The sequence below is a fragment of the Sceloporus occidentalis genome, unplaced genomic scaffold (assembly GCF_023333645.1).
Source record: "Sceloporus occidentalis isolate IW3139 unplaced genomic scaffold, rSceOcc1.0.p SCAF_5, whole genome shotgun sequence".
Taxonomy (NCBI): Eukaryota; Metazoa; Chordata; class Lepidosauria; order Squamata; family Phrynosomatidae; genus Sceloporus; species Sceloporus occidentalis.
The window spans coordinates 27562781-27588525 of NW_028316985.1; the positions used below are offsets into that span (position 1 = coordinate 27562781).

The 25745-nt window shown below is 37.9% G+C and overlaps 2 protein-coding genes across 5 annotated transcripts in view; one reads left to right on the plus strand and one right to left on the minus strand.

The window, feature by feature from the left end:
- Positions 1–18178, plus strand: part of STAB2 (stabilin 2) — a 98687-nt gene extending 80509 nt beyond the window's left edge. Inside the window, exons 56-69 of the mRNA XM_089527976.1 lie at positions 94–243; positions 1084–1188; positions 2028–2135; positions 4156–4349; positions 5889–6030; positions 6574–6707; positions 8060–8225; positions 10546–10652; positions 12789–12908; positions 13492–13650; positions 14549–14659; positions 16630–16755; positions 17720–17833; positions 18095–18178. Of these exons, the coding sequence (XP_089384102.1) occupies positions 94–243; positions 1084–1188; positions 2028–2135; positions 4156–4349; positions 5889–6030; positions 6574–6707; positions 8060–8225; positions 10546–10652; positions 12789–12908; positions 13492–13650; positions 14549–14659; positions 16630–16755; positions 17720–17833; positions 18095–18145 (1787 nt within the window). The 3' untranslated portion in view covers positions 18146–18178. The remainder of the gene's footprint in view (positions 1–93; positions 244–1083; positions 1189–2027; positions 2136–4155; positions 4350–5888; positions 6031–6573; positions 6708–8059; positions 8226–10545; positions 10653–12788; positions 12909–13491; positions 13651–14548; positions 14660–16629; positions 16756–17719; positions 17834–18094) is intronic.
- A 557-nt stretch (positions 18179–18735) lies between these two features.
- LOC149311818 (5'-nucleotidase domain-containing protein 3-like) overlaps positions 18736–25745 on the minus strand; it is a 42404-nt gene continuing 35394 nt past the window's right edge. The window contains exons 14-15 of one of the 4 annotated variants that reach the window (XR_016281505.1): positions 24259–24593; positions 18736–21268 (exon numbers count right to left, since the gene is read on the minus strand). Coding sequence is in view for 3 of the 4 variants with exons in the window: in XM_089527977.1 (XP_089384103.1) it covers positions 24332–24593 (262 nt within the window). In the remaining variant the exon portion in view is untranslated. Of the gene's footprint in view, positions 21269–21292; positions 24594–25745 lie in introns of those variants that run through there. The other 3 variants (XM_089527978.1, XM_089527979.1, XM_089527977.1) reach the window with 3 other exon arrangements.

The following is a 25745-nucleotide window of genomic DNA, read 5'->3' on the forward strand; positions in this document are numbered from 1 at the left end:
AAATAGGTCCTTTTCTGTAGAGATTAGTTGCAAAATAGTCACTCTAGAAACAATTCATGCAAGATTGAATCTGTGCTGTTCACTATTTTCCAGCCTGCCCAGGAGGGCCAGAAGGTTCTTGTAATAACCGTGGTACCTGTGATGAAGGATATGCTCGTACAGGAGAATGTTCATGTAACAGTGGTTTCAACGGTACTTCATGTGAACTCTGTCTGCCTGGAAGATATGGCTTGGATTGCAAGTGTATGTTTATTGTTCATGTTTCATGTTCATATTAAGTAACTGTATCCCAAATTCCTTAGCTGAACCTGAAAAGGCTGACTTCAAACTTACTTGCTAAGCAAGAGCCTTAGTTCTGGAGCATGACAAGAAGTATAGGATACACTTGCTCTGCAGTAGATATGTAGCTTTGGGTCTGGTCAGTACCTAGATGGGAAACTGTCCTTCAACCCTAAGTCTGTATGCCACTTTTGTAAGGCAACATGATATTATACATGTAGCATTTGTATTCCTTCCAACTGTCCCAATTTAATTGGAAAGTCTTGATTAATCCTTTGATATCCCACTTTTTCAGCTGCTTTTACAATGTCCCAGTTTGTCTCTCCTCCTCTCACTTTCTTCTTTAAGTCTTGGCTTAGCTTCAAACTGAATTCAAAGTTTAAAAGTAGTTTGGGCTCAGTTAATTCAGCAGAGAGAAGCAGAATCCTGTCCTTTCCTTTATGCTCAGGCAAAGTAAACTGCTGCAGCTTCTCCAAACTTATCTGTTTTTCCTGATTAATAACCTTTCCCATCATAACCATACCCTCATGTTCTTTGTTAAATGATGGAAGGTATGTGCTTGGCAGACAACAATATATACTATAGTTAACATAACATACTTGTGCAAGCCTGAAAAAAAAGTGCAGATCTTTTGTCACACCTATCTCCTATTCAATGGCTTCAGTTTACTTTTTTATTATTATCAAGGGCTCTAGGGAAATGCTTTTCAGGTGGTTAATGTTCATAATGCAGTATGGGAACTTTTGAGTTAGACAGAATTTTCTTTATGATTATTTGAATAATCCAAACATATTCTGTTTTCAGCCTGTGAATGCACAGCAAACGGACAGTGTGATGAAGGGATTACTGGATCAGGTCAATGTTTCTGTGAGACCGGATGGACTGGACGGCTCTGTGAGACCAAACTTGGTCAGGTTATTTAACAGTAGGAATAAATAGTCTCATAAATTAGTGCTGTCACTGTTCTTCTCTGTAAAGCAGATTTCACCTTGTCATTACTTTTTAGAGTTGCCACCTAGTGAAACTAATTTTTCTCAGGATCATACAGAAATCAGTTATCTCATTCATCTGTATACTGAGATAGTATGAATGCCCAATCAGAAGGAATTCCTGCTGATCCTAGTGGGCCCTACTTCCAAGTAAATATGCTTAATGTTGCCAACGTTTAATTAAGCAAAATAATTAGTCACCAGTCTCAGGGTTGTTGTGAGGGCATATCTGTAAAGCAAATGTGCAAATTGTTATGTGAACAGCATTGGTGTCCTAAGACAATAACTCAGTGTAAAACTTGAAACCACTGTGAATTGACTTAAAATAATATTTTCAAATCTGGGCTGGGAAAGGATTAGCACAGATTTCTCCAACATTTTGCCTTCCCACATGTGTTGGATTACAGCCTTTGTCATCTCCAGTTAAGATGCCCATGCTTTATACTGGTGATGTAAGCTCTATCCGAATACACCTGAAGGCAAAAAATTAGAATAAATTAGAGAAATTAGTGCAGTGTCTCCTAAATTACAGTATGTGTTCTTCCTCATTAATAACTTTTGTCATCTTGACCACACTCTAACACTAGTTGGTCAGATGTGTCCCAGTTTTCATCTGTGAGATATTGGAGGGTATGTTCAAGAACACCAGTTAGGCCATAACCTCACATTTTTTTAAAATTTCAAATTGGGTTTATTTATATCATTCTGAGAAGCTAGAAAGGTTTGAATATAAATTGTAGTTCTGAATCTTCTTGACAGCTTCATCCCCAGTGTGTTCTCCCAGCTGTTCCGTAAATGCTGTGTGTAAAGAACGTAATACCTGCCAATGCAAACCCTATTACAGTGGCGATGGAATCACCTGTACAGGTAAACTCTCCTTGGAGATAATGAGAAAATCAACTGCCAATGCAGTTTAAGCATTTTTGATATATTGTTATTTTAGTCATTTAACTCCTGCCTTTTTTCAATACTATGACTCAATGTTGTTTTAAAATTATTAAAACCAGTATAGATTTAAAACATACCAAAAAAAGTAGTAAAAATATATAGGGCAGGTTTTTCAAAAAAATTAAACAATCTATGAGTTGAAACAATTTAAAATTAAGATTTAAAAGGATATAAAATCAACAAAACACACGATTAAAACCCTTTGCAGTCAATTCCTAAAAACCTAACAGAATAGGAAAGTTTTTATTTGCCAATGGAAGGAGAGCAAGGAAGGAGTCAAACTAGCTTCCACAGAACAGGAGTTCCAAAGTCTGGGAACAGCCACCAAGAATACCCTTGTTCCTACTAAATACGCCTGGGAAGGTAGTGAGACAGGGAAAGGGGCCACTCCCAAAGATTTTAGAGCTCAGACAGACTCAGATTGATTTATTTTCCCCCTTTCCCCTCTAACATTCATGTATGCAGACATGCACACATTTCTGTCCTTCAAACAAAAGCACTCTTATTCCTCAACCCTCATACAATTCCCATGTTGCACACTAAAATATGAAGATAGGTATATGCTTACACCTCAGAGACATAAGTTATTGTGAGATCAATATGAGGTAAATAGAGCTGAAGCCACTTTGCACAAAGGCAATTCACATTTTGCACTTAAGAATAAGTTATTCACAGTGGATATATATTTACATTTGCACCATAATTGCACTTTATCTTGCTAAAGGGATCCATAAGCTGAAATATAAAGTTCTGCTTGTAAATATCATATCCCAAAGAGTGCAAAAAGGGAAGTGGAAGCACATCTACCCTTCTTTGTAAAGTACACCAACAATCCAATAATTAATTCAAAAGCATAAACCACACAGCTTTCCCTGAACAGCTGTGCTGCAGTTGTACTGGACTGCAACTGCTGTTGCCTTAGGCAATCCTATTGCCTGTGGATAGTGGAATTTGTAGTCTTGTACATCTTTGGGATGTCTGAATTTCAGAGGCTCATCTAACTAGGAATGGGCATCACGCTCAGATCTGGCAGTGCTGCTCCTTTCTTTGGCACTGGAATGGAATAGAGTGGGAGAAAATCTCCAGGTACAATATGCTCAGTTGCAGCATTGGACTAACAGCCTTCTGTCACTTTCAAAAACATCTCTAAGTCAGGCCACATTTATAGTGTTTACAGTGTGTTTTTTTCTTCCTTTCTCCCTTTCTTATTGTGGCACCAAGTTTTGATGAGATAATTAACCTAGCAAGTTGGGCCAAATCCAGCTGTCCATTTTAGCTCTGACCTTTCGGTTCTAACCTTCAGCTTAAAGAAGCATGTGATCATTAAAGCTCTCCTCTACAAAGCTGGCCCATTTGTGGTGGGGGGGGGGGGGCAAATCCAGACAGAGATGAAGAGTTGAGCTGATGTAGAGAGCCAAGTAAGCATTTGCTTCTTCCTCCATTTCAGGCAGAATTTCTGTCTGCCTTACAACACTCTTTTGCAATGAACCAAAATATCAATAATACCCTTCATTGTTAAAGATATTTGCACTGTTTTCTGTTGTCATTCATATAGCACAGGAGGTAGTGCCATGTTCCTGTGTTGCCTGAAGCTGTTCATACTTTAAAAAAATGCATTTTCCTATTCTTTAGGGACCATTTATAATTTTTCCAAAAAAGGAGTAAAGTAACTCATGAAATTTTTTTCTACTTAAGGCTAGTAATAGTAGTAAATGCATTGATAGTTTATATACAGTATTAATAAACAAACCAAAGATTTTCTAGGCAATTAAGAGAATGAATAAGAACATAGTTTTAAAATAAGATCCAACACTAAACTACAGGTCTCAACACAGTATAAAACTCAGATAGAATTATAAAATACTGTAGCCCAATACATTAAAAATATAGGAGCTAAAGACATCATTTGTTTGTGGAATTTTTTCTTTTCACTCTACAGCTGAGAACCTCTGTAAGAAAGCCAATGGTGGCTGCCATAAGAATGCAAAATGTATACAAATTGGTGTGATGGTCAATTGCACATGTCAGAAAGGTTACAAAGGAGATGGCTACACCTGCATTGCTATCAACCCTTGCACAGATGGACTCAATGGTGGATGTGATGAACATGCTACTTGTACAATGACAGGTCCTGTAAGTGTTGTAGCTTTTTTAAATTACATCATGGACAGAGGTTGTTTCTCTCTTCTGTATTAAGCTGCTTCTTCAGACAGCATCTGCCCCTACTTGGAGTTGAATACTTTTAGTATAAAAGGGAGCATAACAAGCTTGCCAAAAAAAGACAGACACCCCTTAGCTATTTTGGCCAGCTATATTGACTTGTACATCCTATATTTTATTTAAGTATTTTAACCCTGAGACCCAGTGTGGTGCGGTGTTTTGAGCATTGGACAATAACTCTGGAGACCTGGATTCAAATCCCGCTCAGACATAGAAGCCCACTGGCTGTAGCAATAGTATGTGACATCAGTGGAGCAACATCTGTGGAGCCAAAGTTCCCCAGTCCTAGTCTAGAAGAAGGTTTACAGAATTAATATTATATTATATAGAACAGTCAAAAATGTAATAACATACAGCTAGTATTCCATTCTGGTGTTGATAGGGAGCTGGATCTGTCAGGGATGATGGGAGTTGTAGCTCTTCACCTCTGGCTCTAACTCACCACCTTGTTATGCAGCGGAGCTGACCAGCTTTGGTCAGAGGTTAATGCTTTTCTTCCAAAGCAGCAGAGTTTCAGAGAATAGGCTGAAGACCCTGACAAACTCTCCAAGCCTTCTCACTCTTCTTCCTGAGATGTCTCCAAACTTCTCCAGGATCCTGCTGGCTCTTGTATCTTCCCTCAATACACCAGACAACTCAGTAGTCTTATATAAAAGATCTACTTTATTCTACTATATACAAATACTATATGCCCTACAAATCACAATCTCCAATACTCCAAACTACTCCAACTACCCACTCTACTCCACAAAATACATTGGCAAACATAGCAATTATTATAGCCATTGTTAATCACCACCCACTAGTCAGTTTCCACCCAGTGGGCGTGTACACTCATTTTGATTGGTTCACATAGTTCAACCCATACTTAAGAATTTCATCATTTCACCTTGTACACTTAATGAATCTCAGGTGTTTTCCATTGTACATTCTATAATTCTGTCCTTGACATTCAGGACTTCTAAATTACATTAGCTTTTTCACCTGTGTGGCTTCTTAATTGCTCTTGCTTAGTCATTGTGACTTTCACATACATGTTTTATTTCTTCTACTGTATGTCCCATGTTGCATTTTTCTTAACAGGATCATTATACATGGAAGTACTGTACATATGTAGTGCACAAAATAGAAATGGAACAATTATACAGCTATCCCCTAAGTAAACAACATGTAGATGTTTGACTTCAGTGAAAAGTAATAGAATTGATAGTTGATCTAAAAATGTATATTCTGTCCTGAATATGTTCCACAGGACTCGGTCTGTAGAACATATTTAGGGCACACTTGTAACAGTCATTTTATGAGGGCTTCCCAATAATTGGAAAGGCTAAAAATTTTGTTTTTCTCTTGCATGGAAAATGTTCAGAATTCAAATGAGTTGCAGTTCAATATTCACATCACATCCTTGTGTACTTTTGATATTTAGTAGCAATTAATTTTTTTTCCTTCCAGGATAAATATAAGTGTGAATGCCAGGATAACTACATTGGTGATGGACTGAGTTGTGAAGTGAAAAAATTACCAGTGGACAGATGTTTACAAGATAATGGACAGTGCCATGCAGATGCTAATTGTGCTGATCTTCATTTCCAAGGTAAGTACTACAGAAATAAGCACAGAATTGGTCAAAAGTTTGGATCTTCCTTTAACAACCATGTATCAAGATATTTTGGGATTACATAATCCTATAATTCTTTCAAAACATATGTATTCAGTTTGCATGGGAAACTGGCTACCCCAGAGAGTGTTCTGTTCTCTGGAAAAAAAGATTTTACTACCTGAGTCAAAGAACTGGAAGCAAAGAACTAGACTGGACTGAGAGTTAAATCATCCTTTCCCAGTGGTAATGCATCCGAATTCTTCACTACACCTGAATACAATAAACTATATTAGGGGGTCCAGGGCAGACTCTCTCCTCCAATACCTTGTTGTCATCTCACAATTTCTGCCAGCTGAAGCAATTGTCGCATGTGGAGCTGGACATACTGTAAAATGTGGGTGTTGACTATAAAACTGTGCAGTGGACATATTTGATTTGAGTTTTCTTACCTTTAAAAAAGCATATTGTTTAAAACTGATGCCCACTCACCACCAGCATCATTCCTTGATTTTATTTTTGCCTCTTTCTTCCTTGCAGATGCTACTGTTGGAGTTTTTCATGTACGTTCTCCAAAGGGACAGTATAAGCTGACTTTCAGTCAAGTAAATAAGACCTGTGCAGATGAAGGAGCAACAGTAGCTACATACACTCAGCTTTTATATGCTCAGAAGGTAATGATGCTCATTTCACATTGCACACAGGGCAGCTGTGCATTGTAAATAATATTATGCTCAGTATTGAACAGTGAAACCTGGCTGCTTGAAGGATTCATTCTAAAGAGCAGATACAGTAGGTACACAATTTGTTTGGTCCAAAGAAAAAAGAAATTCAAGTGATGAAAGTTAAAATGTATGACCATTGTCTATTGCTGCAAGCTTTTATACAAACCACCAAAGACAATTCATATACCTGCCCATATATTTTAGCCTCTTCCTTTCAATATATTATATGTACATTACAGCCAGTAGTGTAATAAGTGCATTGCATTTTGACCAGTCAAGATCAGCAATGAATCAGTAGAAACCACTGCAATGAATGCAAAGGCCTGTATTGATTGAATTTTCTGTGCATAGTTTTTTGTGGGTTTTTCGGGCTATGTGGCCATGTTCTAGAAGATTTCCTTCCGAGGAAAAAAATCTTCTAAAACATGGCCACATAGCCCGAAAAACCCACAAAAAACTATGGATGCCGGCCATGAAAGCCTTTGACTTCACATTTCTGTGCATACATTCCTTCACTCTTTCAAGTTGCAGAACAATCCCAGGGTTTTGGCTCGTGTTGTCTGAGCCATTCTGTACCTGAATGTGCAAGAATTCCCAGGTCTGGGAAGGTAGTGGGACAAAGAAAGGGGCCTCTCTCAAAGATTTTATTGATCCACAAACAATGTAATGGCACAATCAGTGCATCAGACCATGCCATAATTGGGCATAAGATGCTGCAGGATTTGACAAATAAGGCAGAGTTAGGGGCTATCTGCACAGGCCAAAAGCCCCTTATCCTACTGGCCTTGTAGTCCTGTTTGGACAACATGAGCCAAAACCCTGGGATTGGGCTTGATCCTAGTAAACTGAATGTGGATTCACGGGATCTGGCCCGATTCCAGGATAAATAGCCCTTACCTTGCATCAATTTGACCTCTGATTTGCTGCAGAGGATCCTGGAAACTCTGTAGCAAACTCTGGCACTGCAACTGGCCCACACGTGCTCCTTATGTTTCAGCACTGTTGCTCGTACTGTGAAGCCCCTCGCCTCATCTTTTATATAGTTGAAATGTTTTTCATTGTTGTTAACATATTTTGTCAGTAAATATTTTTCCACTCAGTATTGCACTTTGTATTACATTTTTATTTTGGAGATTGATATTCCCTATCTTTTGGTTAGCGACTTTCATTAAGAGATCTTTCTGTGTTCTCGTATTTCATGATCTACCATGGGCAGCAAAATGTATTGGGCCACACCTGACTTGGCCTACAATAACTACCCATTTTGTTTTATCATCTTATTGTTCATCTGCTAATGACAGGCAAACTACCATTTTTGTGCTGCTGGCTGGCTGGCTGATGGCAGGGTAGCATATCCAACAGCCTTCTCTGCCCCAAAATGTGGTGGGGGAGTCGTTGGAATTATTGACTATGGGCCTCGATACAACAAAAGTGAAACCTGGGATGGCTTCTGCTACAGAGTCAAGGGTAAGAGTGTCTTTACCCAATACTGCCTACTGAAAACTCAGCTCATTTCCAGAAATGCAAGTAGTCTTGAGTTCTCATAGTATTTTATTCTCTTGGCAGCAGGCTCCAGGCTTGATTTTATATATTCTCAGAAAGTTTTTAACACAGCAGAAAATGCCACCATTTGAATAGAATAGGACTTTATTTCTTCATGCTGACAGATTGCCTACTTTCCCAAATTCAGATGGCTGAGGATGCATTATGGAGAAGTGTCTCAAATTATCTGTGTTGCTACTAGCAATGGTCATGAGCTGATGGATACATATCCTGCAACATTGTGCAGATGGAAACTGAGGCACATGTGTCCAATAAGCATCAGAATGTGTCCAAGATGTCAAAAGTTATTAATGAGGAAGAGCACAGAAACCAAGGAGATTTTGCAACAGTTTTGATTTTGCCCGAGCCTGCTGGGAAAGGCAACATTCCCTGCCCATCAATCTTCTTCCCTCTTACTGAGTTAACTGAGCACAAACTTTTGTATACTGAACTAAATTTGCAACAAAGTGGAAAAGTGGGAGGAGGAGAGAGAAACTGGAGCATTTTAAAAAGCATTAAAAACTGAGATGACAGAAGATTAATTGAGACTGTCCCTGCCAAATAGGGACACTTGGGGATATGATAGCTACTGTGATGAACTACTGGATTGCAGCAGTAGCCTCTAATTATCTTTGGTGTCTAAATCAGGAATGGGAAAAATCCAGTCCATATGCTGCATGTGGCCCCTGAGCCCCATTTTGTGGCCATCAAAGCTTCTCTAAAGATCCCTGGAGCCATCAAACTACATCTAATTTTTAAAAAAAAATCAGTTGGAAAATGGCTGGAAAATGGGGGGAAATGTTCAGTAGGTTCAAGCAAAATTAAACTTCTGCAGTCTCTCCTATTGCCCATGTATGGGAAATGGCCTTTGCTCCCTCCTAGTTCCCTAACTGTTCCCTTTGCTTTAGATTGATCCACTCAATGCCATCAGGTTCGGTATTGGATCTTCCAGGAGAGGGAGAGATATGAGTTCCTCTTGAACTAAACTATGGCCCTTTCCAGACGCCCCCAACCCTAGTACATACACAGTACATACAAAATGGCGGCGTCCATTCTACATGGGTGCTGCCATTTTGACGTGATGGACGCCTAGCGTCCGCACGTCCCGGCGCACTTGTGACACCGCAAGTGTGCCATTGGTGCCTTGCGGCGTCACAAGAGCACCAGAAAAAGAAGCCGCTTTTTGTGGCTTCTTTTTCTGCCGCTGGGAAGCCTCCCCGTTTGGAGGCTGAGGCTTCCCAGCGGCAGAAAAGGAGGAGGCAGCAGGCCGCCCTTTTTGGGTGGTCTGTAAACCACCTGTGTTTCTGTATTCTTTCTTATTCTTACTGACCCCAAAGATCCTAGTTCACTTCAGACCATGGATAGGGGAGTAATTTGGACAACATTTGAATGCAAATGTATCTAATCTGAAACTGTGTGTGAACCTAAACATAAGTTATCTTTTGAAATCATATGTCTTAAAATTTTGCAGCTGAGTTTTCCGATAAAAATATGCACATAAAAAATTATATATTGGGGCAAAATAAACAGAAAAATATGTATATTAGCAAAAATTGACTGGTTCATCAATCTCTGTGCCAGATTCCTGTGCATAACTCATCCTTAACCATAGCTGAGGAGACAAGGATGTTGGCATGGACTACTAGACTGACATACTTGGATAAGGATTCTGTCAATCTAGCACTGCACTGAGCATGTGCTCAAGACTTCATGATAGGCTGATCATGCATATACAAGCGAATACATCAGTGGTTTCTAAAATTGGATCTCCAGATATTGCTTGACTATGGCCTGTTACAGACTACCAAAATAAAGCTGCTTCGGGTCTCTTTGGAGGTATGCTATTTAAATGATGCATGCATCCCAAGAATCCAGAAGCTGCACCAAAAGCTGCAATCTGGTGCTTAGGAATGGAGTGTGGCTTTGGTGCGACCTCCGGACTCTTAGGACCCATGCATCATTTAAATAGCATACCTCCAAAGAGACCCGAAGCAGCTTTATTTTGGCAGTCTGTAACAGGCCTATGTCTCCCAGAAGCCTGAGCCAACATGTCCAGTGATCAGGAATTTGCAGTATCTGAAGCTATGTGGTTATCACTAACCCAAGAGCCTTTCTGAATAAACCATTTTTATTTCAAAAATACTGTTTCTTTTTTTTTTACAGTTGCAGATGTTTTTGCAAATATCAATATAGTGCATCATTTTGCTGTCTAAAACTCATCTCTTTTTATAAATTTATTTTATAGATGTCAACTGCACCTGTAAAACAGGTTATGTGGGTGATGGATTTGCATGTAGTGGAAACCTGCTTCAGGTCCTTGTTTCTTTCCCAACCTTTACAAACTTTGTGTCAGTAAGTACCAGAAGCAGATCCTTATTCTCTGAAACACATTTTGATCAAGAACTTGTCCAACAACAGCCTCTGTCCAGTTTATTTATATTACTTTACCAGGAAAAAAAATCTGCACCGATATATTTTGATCTTTATATTTTGAACTATATTCCATTGCCAATGTTCGATATAACTAAAATGTTCAGTCAGTTATAGTAAACAGAATATCTGATGCTACCAGGCTGAGACATCCACAACTCATAGTATCAGTGTCAAAATCACCCAATTTTAAATTCTAGTCCATTTAGGGTAATTCTGGACTTTTTAATTGCCTTCTTGAATACAGTGTGCCCTTATTATCTGCTGTGGTTTGGTTCCAGAACCCCCCATGGATAACAAAATCTGTGGATAGTCAAATCCCATTAAATACAATGGCATAGAAAAATGATATCCCTTATATAAAATGGCAAAATAAAGGTTTGCTTTTGGGAATTTATACGTTTTTAAAATACTTTCCGGAACGATCAGATAACACCTGTTCTGAAGTCCCTTCATTGGCTGCCAATCAGTTTCTGGGCAATGTACAAAGCGTTGGTGATTACCTTTAAAGCCCTACATGGCTTGGGCCCAGAATACTTAAGGGAACACCTTCTTCTGTACTGTTCGTCCTGCACATTAAGGTCCTCAAGTAAGAACCTATTTCAGCCAAAAAGAGCTAGGCTAACTTCTGTCACTCAAAGGGCCTTCTCTACTGTTGCGGCAAAGTTGTGGAGCAACCAGCCAGAAGAGATCCACCATACCCCCTCTCTTACAGCCTTCAAAAAGGCTCTTAAAATGGATCTCTTCTGGCAGGCCTTCCCAACCTAGCTAATAAATACTAGCTTCCTCCCTTTGTGTATGTTTACGAATATGATCTCAATTTTGTGATGTCTCTCTGTCCGCCAAATTTTTTTTTAACTTTAACCTAATGCTGTATAGCAATTTATTGTTTTTAAACTTTGATTGTTTAATTGTAGTTTTAATATTGGGGATGGGGTTGAGAAGGGATCAATTAGTATTTTATTGTATTTCTAGTGCATTTTTACTGTTGTAACTTACCCGGATTCCTAGTGATTGGGCAGGCTATAAATTATTATTGTTGTTGTTGTTGTTATTGATGCTTGAATCTGTGGATGAAAAAATCCATGGATACGGAGGGCTGGCTGTATTAGAAACTTTAAACAGTGGCATCAAATGGGAGTGGGGGGATATGGGCCGCACTGGGTGACATCCCAAAGGAGGGTGTCATCTGATGGGGCACAGCCACTGGGCAAGTGAGAAAGGATGCTTTCCTGCTCACCCAGCAGCCACACTAGACCATTAACCTCCCTTAGTAGTGGCTGCTGCTGGGGGAAGTTGTACCTTCAGGGTCCAGCATGGCTGAAGCCATACCAGGCCCTTAAGGTCTTTGTGGGGCAGCTGCCTTGGCAGAGGTCTGAGTGGGCTGGTGAGTGAGGAGAGGGCAAGGCAGTTTGGTGACACCAACCTCGATGACGACACTAATTTTAAACAAGTTTAACATCAATGAGCATCTTTTACATAACCAGTTGGGAGAAATTGTCCAAAATAAAAGCAGAGAGGTTATTCATGCTTGTTTAAATCTATTTACTAACATCACATGTCATTTGGCAAGTACCAACCAGTGGTTAACATGTCAGCTCTGGCTTTTAGTCTAAAGGAGTTATCCAGGCTTCTGTTGCCTATCCTCAAGTAAGTTTGGCACCTTGGATAGCATTCAGACTAAAACACAGAGTAGATTCACCAACCACCATGGAGTTTAACCCTTAGGATTACACCATGTGGGTTTCACAACAGTCTCACAAAAGCAACATGTATCCCCTTGCCATTTACCTAAGTAAAGATAAATATATCTGGAGCAGCATTCCAGCTAAAAAAACGGAAAGGTATTTTCCAAGTTATGAAATCATAATTTTACATCATTCATTCCACTGCTTGTGCTTTTATGTGCCTTTTTGGACTAAAAGCACATTTTCCCAAATAGATGTGTGCATATAAATTGTTTTCTTTCATAGAATCATTTGCATATCTTTGCCAGACTCTTGTGAGAGAGAAACTGCATTCCACTATATTCTGTATTCACAATAAATCTCTTCACAGAAAGTTCTGACTTATTCAAATGCCTCAAGGAAAGGCCAAGAATTCCTAAAATACCTCAGCAATTTGTCCATTAAAGCAACATTATTTGTACCAAACAATGATGGACTGAAGGAAAATGAGGTAAAAAAATAATGTAATGTTCTTTTTTTATAATTTTGAAAGCAGAAGTTGGAAGTACTCAGTTAAAAGTACCCTAATTACTTAAATGTCTTGCCCCTCTTCCTCTTTGTAACACAGATAGTTTGAAGTTACATTGCAAATGGAATGGAATGGGTGAGAATAACATCATGTTTTGTACTGTAATGACTAGAATTTTCTAGTTACATTTTAGTTTATTTTAAACTGGGTACAGAGACTCAATACTTGCTAATCTAAGTATTTATTTATTTTTTATGTGCAAATTCTTCAACACCCTCCATTCATGCACCTGATGGAATTTTTCTAAAATGGGGTTACATTTAAGGATGTAGTCTTTTAACAAGGATCAAGTCTTAATGTTAAGACCCACCCACCTCCCCCCTATTTAGCATGGTGATAACTGCTATGCATTAGTGGAAAAACTCTAAAATCAAAGAAATCTTTTAAGATGAACTTTTAAAAACTGGTGTGTATAGTACGAATATCATTGGACAGATTTTGTAGATTGCATGCAATGTGGCCATCTTGTGAATTAACATTCCTGTGTATTGCTTGCTCTCTTCAGACACTTTCTGGAAGAGACATTGAATATCATTTATCCAACACTGGCACACTGTATTATGAAGATTTGACCAACGGAACTACGCTGCAAACTAGAATAGGGAAAATGCTGTTAATTACACACAAAGAAGACCAGGAGTATCAGATTTCTGCTGCTAAAAAGGTGTGTGATTTGTACAAAGATTTTTGTGATCATCTAGGCCCTGTGCTGACTTCAAACCATCTCCTAGGTTTGCACTAAGGTTTCCTTGAGAGCCAACATGGTGAAGTGGTTTGAGTGCTGGACTATGACTATGGACACCAGGGCTTGAATACCGGCTTGGCCAAGGAAACCCACTGGGTGACTCTCTCAGCCTTGGGGGATGGCAAAGCAAACCCCCTCTGAAGAAACTTGCCAAAAAAAAAAACCCATGATAGGGTCACATTAGGGTCATCATAAGTCAGAAACAACTTGGAGGCACGCAACAAGAACAACAACACCTTGGCTACCACTGCCATGCTCAATAAATTGTTACTTGCTTGAACTGGAATACACTGTATTAGTTCAGACATACTGTTTTGCATAGATATAAAAATAAAAAAGCAAATAAAACACGGCATTTTCAGTTCTGAGTAGCATCCAATATGTGCAAGACCACCCCTGAGTTCTCGCACATTCCTTTAACATGTTGGAAATTCTGCAGTATATAATGTATAAATTACAATAGCAGAAAATTTACCATATCTGGGTAGGATAGATACTCAGTGAGATGGAAAGAATGTAGCATTAGTTCAACAGGTGATTACATCTGTTTAAAACTAAAATGTGACTCAAGTGAGTTTACTTGCATGAGAGATTAGCTTCCTTCTCTAGCCAGCTACATCCAGTTATTCCAGCCAAGGAAAACATGAATCTTTTTTAGGCGGACGTCCAACAACACAGAAAAAGTTGAGTTCTTTAGCCAAGAGCGGATCATATGAGAAGGATCTAAGCACTGAGAAATAAACCCCAGCTTTCTTAGAAAGGTCATATAAGGTATTCATCATGCTACAGCTCTTTGTGTTGTTTTCTTTCTTTTTAGACGAAAACAAAGTATGTTGATGGAAAAGCTATCTTGGGATGGGACATAATTGCTTCTAATGGGGTCATCCATGTCATCACAGCACCTCTGAAGGCACCTGCTATACCTGCTGTAAGTGTATACCTGCTGTAGGTTCAGCAGAGTTTGAGAAAATTACTTCTGGGACTACAACTTCCCTAATTTCCCAGTCAGCATGGTCCATGGATTCTTGGAGCTGTAGTCCAAACACTAACTTTTCCATTCTTCTAGTGATGCCATTTTATAACTTAGATACAAATAAGCATCCAGCTATCAAAACACATTCTCTACATTTGAGGCACAGGTACCATCTTCTTCACACTCAAGGGAACACTTAAACTGTTGAGTTGACAGCAATAGCTAGATTCAGCCTTTGGTCCTTGAGTGACCATTGTGTGAGTCACAAATCCAGTTCTTTCCTGTGTAGATTAGGGCTGTGCACAACACTGGCTGGCTGCTATTTGGGTCAGTAATAATAGTACCTCCCCCTTATTTGGATGGCTGTTTCAGTTGAGTTGACATTTAAGAGCAAATAAAAACAAAGTGTATCCCTATTTCAGCTACATCACTGATGGTTAATTAATTAAGATCAATGGTAGGTAATTGGAATAGAATCCCTTTCACTGTTAGAGTACATTATATGTATTTGTGCTTTGTATAAAAACGTTATACATCTTTCACACATTTTTGGCCTCTTGGAATGTATAAAACCTCTTTTCCTCTGTTCTAATATGAACTTAAACCACCAACTATGAAATAGTCTCTTATTTCATGGTCTTTGCCCAAACTGTAACTACAGATGGAAGAATCAGCCTTCTTACAGATCATGTCAGTTTCATATGATGTAAGTTTGTTCTACTTCTTACGTCTACGATTTAATTTATACAGGACTGAATCCTATTGGTTAATCCCAACTGGAGTAGACTGACTGAATCAATTGTTTAGTGGTGAGACAATATACAGGTAAATCCCATAGACTGAATGGATTTACTTTAGAGTAACAATTGAATTCCAACCATAATTTATATAATTTACATATATATAATGTACATAATTTAAAACAGTGAACTAGCATGGCGATTTGAGGTTGGACTATGAGTCTGGACACCAGGATTCAAATCCCTGCTCAGCCATGGAAAACCTACTTGAGCAAGCCAAGAAAAGCATATAATAGGTTCACCTTACAGTCACCATACATCAGAAACAACTTCAAGGCACACATCAGTTCAAAACACACATCAGTTTAAATACAGTGACATGAAAATTCATTTATTTCCATATGCATTTATTTCCCTAATATATGTAGTTTTGTATTGCAACTACTATATATACTCATGTATAAGTCTAGAAATTTAGGTTAAAATTTGATCCCAAAAACCTGACTCGACTTATCCACGGGTAAGTACTGTATTTAAAAGAAAGAGCCATCTCCTGGTGAAAAGCAAGAGTATAATATATGAAGCACTGACCCCTCTACTCTCTCATCCATCCCAGTCTTAAGAGTAAGCACAAAGAGTTATGTGTGCTGGAATTTTATAAGTTCTTTAACATTGTTTTGCTTTGCTTCATCCTTTAAATCCTTTGCTATATACCCCTGCATTTTACCCTCGACCTATCTACATCATATCAAAATCCATAATTTTGGCCCCAAATCTTGCCCTCAACTTATACATGAAGTCGACTTATAGTCAAGTATATACGGTAGTACATGAAGTTTTATATTACAATTTTATCTAATATCTGCATTTTCATACCCTTTCTGGATCTAATACTATACTGCCAAATTCAAAGAAGTGTGTAGGTTGTGGGGGGGGGGGGGGGGGACCACTGTTCTTATCTACATATTAGTCCAGGAAGTGTGAATTAGGTCTGTACAATTTAAAAAGGTACATCAAGCCAAATGCTTCTTTCCTTATTTCTTCTACTCACTTCAAAAATCTAGGGCCATAATATAGCTGGTTATACTGTATTTAATGTCCCACAAGACACGCTCCCCCCCCCCCCCATGTCATACTAACAGGGCCTTTTCTTTGGAATTAATTGACTTTACCATCTTCATGCAGACTTTACATCCTGGAGTTGGAACTGGAATATTCTTTGTAGTTCTTCTTGTGATTGGAATTGTTGCTCTTGTTGGATATTCGTTCTTCAGATTTAAGCGGGGAACCATTCGCTTCCAGCATTTCAAGGTAAGAAGCAGATGGAGACATATGTTCCAAGTTCTTAGTTTGCCACCATGCATGTGCTTCTTTCTAGCCATGTTCCTAAATGGATGCCAGAGACTTAGATATCTGGGTAGGGGATCTACTGTAAACATTGCAGCTTCAATCATGCAAGGGAAAGGCAGCCCAAAAGGTGAGTGGAACAGTCCTTTTCAGAGTCCAGTATCCAAGATACTGTTAAGTGCTTATTTATGAAAGCTCAACATGTTACAGCTTAATATATATATTCTAGTCATTCTCAGGAGTAATCTAAACATCTCATCCTCTATCCAGTGGCTTAACATATTTTCTTATGGACTCTGTTGTCTCCTATTGTTATAAAAGCATGGATCAATATTCATAAATAATCTTTGCATTCTTCATGCAGTTCATATAGGAGTGAAAAGATCCTAGTCCGTATTCCTAGTTTAATGGGAACTATATTTTTCTGTGTTCACATTGAGCATACTACATTCACCACAAGCCATGTCTTATCTTCAGTTCAGGTTTGGAAACTACAGTTTGAAGTATGTCTTCAAACCCCCGCCTAGGTTGAGAATGAAGATATGGCTTGTGGTGAGCTACGTTTGCCCAATTTGGAGATCGTTAATGCAAATCAGGTAGTAAAGGAAGGAATCAGAATGCTTGTGTCCATTTATTATGACCAAACTATAGTTTTAAAATTAGAGCTCAACTTCAGTTGTTAACCCAAATTATAGTACTAATCAATTGCTGAATGCTAAGTCACCCTGATACCTGTTTTATAGTGATACTTCTGTTTCAATCTGTTGTTGTTCCCTGCCTCAATCCATGGGGGGAGGAGGGTAAGAAATTATTGTTGTTATATCGGTGTAGTCTACGTTGGACTAGCAATTACATTTTGGCAATAGCAGTATTTTTTATTCCTTAAAGTGTATATGCAAATTGTAAATAACTTCCTTTTATAAAGCAGGAAAAAGATGACACTGATGTAACACTGGACAAGGCACAGTCCTCAAGCATCTCCAACCCTAACTATGAACACTCAACAACTTCTCCACCGGATTCTTCTTTCGATCCATTTTCTGTAAGTTTGATCTACCAGAATCAAGGACTTTTCTGTGGTTTCCTCTGCCCCAGGCAATACTGCATGTGGTGCCATCAGTTTTAGACACAAACAAAACTATAAGTAATTTATCAAACCTTTAGGGTAGAAAACGTCCGTTTTAAAGCAAAGGTAGTGCTACAATTGCTTGGAAAAATTGTTTTCTATGTTGGTAACTGTTTTATAAGTAACATCAAAAAGCCACATAAACGTACTGAGTATTATCTATTTTTTAAAACACAGGTCTCTGACGAACAACAGCTGGTGAACAGTAGCACCCCTGAGGGGTTCTGATTTACAACGTTGCCAAATTTTCAGCAAGAATATAACCTAAAGATACAAGGAAGTGTACAAAAGCATTTATAGTTTTAGGGATGGATCTTTGAATATTATAGAAAATTCTCAATAGTGAAGGCAGATTGGATCCCTTAGAATCCTGATTGTACAGTATGTTTTTCCAACGTCAAATAAGTGGAAAATGTGGTGCTGATATCCTGTTTGTAGGCTTCCCATAGGAATATGTTTGGCTACTGTATGAACAGAGTGCTGGACTAGGGAAACTTTTGGTCTCATCTTTGTGCTTCATTCTTACCTCATAATTTTGCTCCAGGAGGATGTGAATGTTCCTTTCTCAATCTCTCATTCACTGCAGAAGTAGCTTATGTTACATATTTTAACAGTACTTAATATAGAGTTCAAATCTGTGCTCAGCTTTGGAAACCCACCAGGTGACCTTGCGCAAGTAATCCTATCTCAGTCTCAAGGCAAACTGTCATGGAACAAATCTGGCCAAGAAAACCTTAGGGTCATCATATATTGGAAATAACTTGAATGCACACAAAAACAACAATACAGTTTTAGTATGGCAGTGCTGATCCACACATAATATTGTAAGGATCCTCATGAAATTTATGTTAAAATAATATGTATGAACAGTTCAGATAACAGCATTGCAACTTTCGAATTCTACATATATGCATACACACACATTACTTTACATACATATTATTGTTTTTTAAAAGGACTCCAAAACAAATAAAATTGCAATTAAAATTTTAAAATATCAGCCTGTTCAAACAATTAAGAGATGTAAAGTGGTGGCATAATACTTAAGCTAGTATCATACAGCTCTGTTTACAAGAGTATAAAATGTGAGTTTTGAAATAAGAGTTTACAATAATAAATCCAAAGGTCAGCAACAGATACTGGTCCTACAAAGCTAACAACTGTGTATTCCAGCAGGCACCAACTGAACTCATACCAATAATGGGTCTTCAAAAGCTTTCAGGGGTTGCTTAGGCTCCACCATGTTATGCCAATTACTTAGGGCTAAACTAATAACAGTGCTATCAATGTTTCATAATATTAAGTCTTTTAGGGTATATGGCTACAATTCAGAGAGGCATGTGTCCCCTCTACTACTACAGGTTTTCCTCTTATAACCTACCCTTTTTCCACTCCACAAAAGTATTTAGTGTTGCTGATCTTCTTGAATGCCATTTTCATTTCTGTTGCAAACAGTTCCTATACCAAAGTCACAAAGTCTATGTTTGGGCTATATATTTTCCATCATATCCCTTTAAACATACACATTGTGTCTTTCTGCTGAAAAGACTTGCATTATGATTTTACACTAATTAAAATCTGGAGGAATGTGACACAACATTTATTGGTATACAAATTAACAGTACTACAACATTTAAAATGTTTTTTTTTCCCGGTACAAAATGGGTGGCTTGATGAGAAGCTCCATCCTGTGCATCACATTCTCACTTTGGTTTATTTCTCAACAAATTAGAGGCCCAACTTCTTCATGTTTGATATTTCAATCAAGTATACTGATAAAAGTCCACATGGCACAATATCAAAGTGCTTATAGGTAACAGGTTTCAAAACTCAAAGGGTCATACATTTTACATCACAGCAGTAACACCAGTGTTTGCGTGAAGGTTAGTTCACAGCTATATGACGATGGCCCAATTGTCTTCATGCAAAATGTTTTACAACATAATAAGCTAATATATGTAGCAGCAATCAGCACCAAGTAATAAATGTATTGTATATTATGAAATAAAGTATTCAATCTAAAACAGAAGAGCTTTTTTCCAAAGCAAGTGTCAATATTGTCAATTTACCAATCTGGAACAAACACAAACTCAACTACATTCACATCATTGCACAGTCTATAGAGGTTCTGATAAATGCTGGAAGATTTTACATCATGTTTAAGTATAGTAGTAAAATGGGCCATTGGTATCTGCTGGGGTTTGGTTCCAAGACACACACACACACCCCAGCATGGGTCCTGGAGGGGGTTAATCCACCCCCATGGATACCAAAATCCATGGATGCTGAAGTTCCATTAAATACAGAATAGTAAAATAGTGTCTTTTATATAAAATGGAAAACTCAAGATTTGCTTTTTGGAATTTATACATTTTTTTTAAATATTTACAAGCTGTGGATGGTTGAATCCATGGATATAGAGGGCTAACTGTATACTCCTTTCTTGTTTAGATAAATAGATCTTCAAAGGTGCCATGAGGAGTGATTGATGCAGTTCAATCAGGTCCTGTTTTAATTTTCATTGCCCCTCCCCCTAGGTTTCCTCCTCCTCCTCCTTTGTTTTGAAAGCAACAAAATAGATGTTAAATTATTTTGACACAGCTTGGCCTATGAGTCAGCAGGGTTTCTTTCTCTCTAGCAAAGAGCATTATGGTAGTCAGTAAAAGTCATGCACTGCATGTCAAGTACGATATTTATAAGCATACAATGCTTAACAGGCCAGCAACACTGAAAGACAAGAATCGCCATTGTGCCCTATGGCCAGCATTTCAGAGAATTCAAAAGAAGGGCTGAGTCAAATAAGGTAGGACATTCCAAGAGCATGGTGTGAGCCGGGGTCTACACAAAGGGCTGCCTAAAGTATTTCATATTTGAATAAGTGAATAGGCTTTCCCATGTGACTGGCATAGAAAGTGCTACCCCCCACACCAAATGGGCTTTATTTGTCCTTTATGATAAACACATATAGAGCAATCCAACTGGTAGAAAGTATTGCAACAAAACATTTATCACATGATCCCCACTGGTCAGGATCAAATCAAGAATATGTCAAACAGGATAATAATGTCAAAATGGCAGCCAGTGCAGGGAAATCAATAGTTGAATTAAAATATATTTCTTAAGGATATTTAAGCCTCCAAGTGAAACTTCATCTCAGCCCTCCTCAGAAGTCTGTTCCAAGGAGATGAAATCCTTGACAAAATAGAGCCATGCCAGCAGGCTGTTCTTAAATTATGCAACACACAATTCAGAAATCTATCAATGCAACTGCAAACTTTCACATACACAGAAATGCTAACAAACTTGAAACACACATTTACCTGACCAGCATTTGAGGGACCAAATTATTTCCTAAAAATAAAATGAGATTAATTCTTAATATTTTTTAAAAGGTTCAAAAGAAATACATGAAAAAATTAAAATATTTTAAGGAATGTTATGTTTCCAGATTCACAGAGTAACTGAATTGGGATACTCATTTTTTAAAATGCTGTTGTCTTTTTTGTTGTGCTACCAAGTCAATTTTGACTTCTGGTGAGAGAGGCCTCCAATAGACTATTATTAAAAGCCTTACAACTCACAGTCTTATAGCTGTGACTTTAGTTAGTCCTTTAATTTTAAATATTTTAGAAACTTCTGCAACATACGTTTGATATGCATCACTATGTAAGCTCCTTCCCTCTTGGAGAGAACTGGAATTTTAGATTACAAGAAGAGTATTGGTATTTAAGTCATTCCATAATTAACTATCACTACTGTCCTCTATTTAAATTGGATTATGAACCTCCCACCTTTAAAATATAGTTATTGAGAGCAGTTCCTTGATGTCTGCCTAGCTAATAATAGAGGAATTAAAGATTAATTAACAACAGAGGAAGCAAAGCTATCAATCAGAAGCGCAATCTTCCAAGCAACTCTTCCACTGAAATCCCAGTTCATCAAAAAGGACTACGTAACAGTGGAATTTGGCCTAAAAATGTATTACTTTTAAGGACATTTTAAAATGTAACCCTGGAACTCACATATACAATACCAAGGTCTTATATTGTAATCACAGCATTACACAAGTTGATGGAGGATAACGTTATCAATGGCTACTTACTTCTGATGGCTATATATTACCTATTGCTGGTTCAAGAGGGCTAGTGTGCTCATGCCCTGCTTGTGGATTTTTCATAGGCCTTTTGTTGGGGAATATGACTTTATTAAATAAAATGTTGAGTTATGAAAAATACAGTTGTGGATAAGGAAGATGAAGACTCTAGTTTATAATGGACAACTAAAATGATCTGAAGAAAACCCTATGCCAAATTCTTTCACAAGACAGAAGATCTCAAAGGGTTTTGGATTAATCTTCTCACCCAACACTTCTGTGAGTGGAAGAAGCTTTTTGCTCATAGAAGGGCATCATTGGAGCAACTATATCCTAGTTTCATTTTCTGTATACTGTACTATATAATACCTACCTTTCTTAATAAAAGCTGTCTTACATGCATTAACAAATTGCTAAGCTAATTCATAACTTATTATGGAGGAGAGTCTAGGGAACAATAGGTTCAGCCTACTGCATTTAGCCAAAAGGCTGACATGCAATACCTACTGCATTCAACAAGTGAATATAATTGGCACCATCAAGAAAAAAGCTAGTGGGAATTAACCTGTGTTCTAAGCAACCTTACTGGGTAGTAAACTGAACTGATCACAATGGGGCTCATTTCTGAGTAAACGTGTATAAGATTGAATTATATACTACACAACATAAAAGCAAATGGACTGCATCCATGTGCAAATTGGAATTCTGAGTTGGGCATGAGGTTGACAATTTCAGGAAAACCTTTAGAAAATATTTTCTGTTCTGCAGTGATAGATGCAATGTTTCCTAACATTTGCTTTACATGTTTGACTGCTGCCCTTCCTAATACATATTTCATATGAAGGCACTTTAAGAATACATACAATGCAATCTTTTATATACAGATCCCAGTCCAGTCCCACTGAATTTGGTTGGGCTTGCTCCAAGGTAATTGTCTATAGCACATTATTAATAACAATACCTGTATACCATAGACTTAACTCTATAAAGCGGTATAAAAATAAAACATATTATTATTATTATAGTGCATTACAGCCCTTGACTGCAGTGCACAATGGTGATATACAGGTAAAGTACACAGTGCTATTTTTCTGTGTGTAATATCCATAGGTATTGCTATAGTATGTGTAATACTATAAATATGATGGATACTTCAAGGATATTCATTTTTAGCTCATGCTGAAAAATGTATTTTATTGTGTAATAATATATATTTATTTTTTTGTAAATGACTATGTCTATTCATTTGATGCTTTACTTCCTTTTTGCAAACTCATAAAACTTGTTTATGTATTTCATAATATAGCAAACTGCAGTTCTCTTTCCCACATTGTATTCAAATAACAATAAGTTTAATCAAACTAAAAATATAAGTTTCATTTTATAACTGCACCAAACATGCTGCTTTGGATGTTTGGACCCCAATTAGCTTATGCATTGTTAACTGCACAGGAACTAGTATCCATAGATGGAGTTATATACTTCATCTGAATCTAGACTCTAAATTAATAGGGCCCAAATCAGCATATTATGAATGCCCATGCTGGTGTACATCTTTAGAAAAACCATTTTACATTCTTAAAAAGCTACAATAATTTTTAGATGTTGCAAATGTTACATATACCTATCTCCCCTGGTGTCTAAAACATGAGCCAATATAAGCAATTCCCCTTAACCGCTTTTAAAACACCATAGCTAGCAGAAAACTGGTTATACTTTTAGCTAACTGAATCAGGATTCAAAATAAGCACCAAATCCAAATGAAAAGTCTTCCAATAAGAAGATACAAGATAATCAGGTTTTGTAAGACATAGTTAAAAGACATATTTAGAATTTGATTTATGTTCATATAATCTTCCCTTCCAGCAAATACTCAGCTGGGGGATGAGAACTATTCTCTCTCAGTGCAATCATATCTCCCATCAATTCTCACTAAATTCAAGAATAAGACAGAATAACTAAACCAGAGGTGGGAATCATGTGGCCCTCCAGATATCTCCCAGATTTCCTCACCCTATACCACAATTCCTCACCATGTGATATGCTAGCTGGGGCTGTTGGGAGTTGAAATCCAAAATATCTACAGAACTACATGATTGCAACCCCTGAGCTAAACAGATATTTCTTTTTGATAAACTGATATTTACTCTATACCCATATACAGCAGTAAGAACTGCTACAACTATTATTAAAGAGATTATTGCTTTTAAAGATACATTCATATTATGATAAATATACTTTAACCTACTGAACCACTGGGGAAAGGGAATGGTAGAAGTTTGACATTGCAGAAAGTGAGGTGAGACTGAGAAGAAGAAAAATTATTTAATCTGAATCATCTCTTGCAGAAAAGGTATTCTGAATGTACCAGTGCACAGTTGGTCTGACCAAGTCGGGAGTTCATGCTGCAAAGGAGTCCTCCTTGGATAAAAGGTGTAATCATGGTCATAGTTCAAAAGGCAGCTCAGGGATGCCATGTAAATATCAGCAAAGCGTGACAAGCGTCTTAAGAAATAGGTTGGGTTCTGGTCAGTCCTGAATAAGCTTCCAAACTGAGAGTTGAAGAAGTTCCTGGTCATTTCCCTGGAGAGAGGGGGGAAGTGATATTTTAGGATTTCCAATCTACTCCTTATCTGCCCCTATTAGCTGGGAGAAAAAAAAAAACTGGGAGGTAATAAGACAGTCATCTCTAAATATCTGAGGGGATCTCATGTAGAAGAGAGAGCAAGTTTGTCTTCTGCCACTCCAGAGACTAGGGCACAAGACAATAGATACAAATTAGAAGAGAGATTTTGTCTAAACATTAGAAAGAATTTCATTATGGTAAAAGCTGTTCAACAGTACAACAGACTACCTCAGAAGGTAGTAGACTCTCCTATGGAAAAAAATTTAAACAGGGGTTGGATAGCCATCTCTCAGCCATCTCTCTATCAGCAACACTGGGCTGTTGTGGGTTATCCCTACTCCAGTGCAGATTATTTGGGGATGGATTGGTCTTGAACTGTCAATTAAACAAACCCTTATTCTTGAAGCAAATTTATTTTCAGTCAAACATCTTAATTACCCTTTCCTCCCCAAACAGTGAGCATTGTCCTTGATCATGAAGATGCAACATTGTTTAGACAATTATCAGTTGCATTTAAAATATTATTGCAATTTGAATAATACACTATCCCCCCCCCCCCATTTCTATCTATTGCTTCTAGAGTGATTAAAATTCAGACCGTGGCTAAGGGAATTATCACATGGACAAATTACCCAATTGCTCTCTAATGAGATGCAGCTGGGTTGCAGGATGCAGTTGGGTACTATAGCTTGTAATTTGCCACCAATTCCACAGGCGATTGCATCCTGGCTGCATCCCAGGCCCCAGGCGCACTTTGGAGGCCGCTTTTCAAATACAGAAGGCTCCCAACTTTGAAACACAGACTCCAAAGTGCACCTGGGACTGGGATGCAGCTGGGATCAATTACCTGGTGGAATCAGCAGCAAATTATGAGCGATAATACCCGCCAGTATCCCATAACCCGGCTGCATCCCATTAGAGAGCAATTGGGTTATTTGTCCATGCAATAACCTCCTAGATTTTTCAGGACAAGAGCCACCTTAAGAAATTTACTTGATTTTTCCAGTAGTCATATTTGGAATCCAACGGGTTCTCTGCTGCAATTTTTCTTCTGCTACTGCTGATAATAATATTAATAGAGGTAGAGAGGAAAATACAGCCAATAGGAA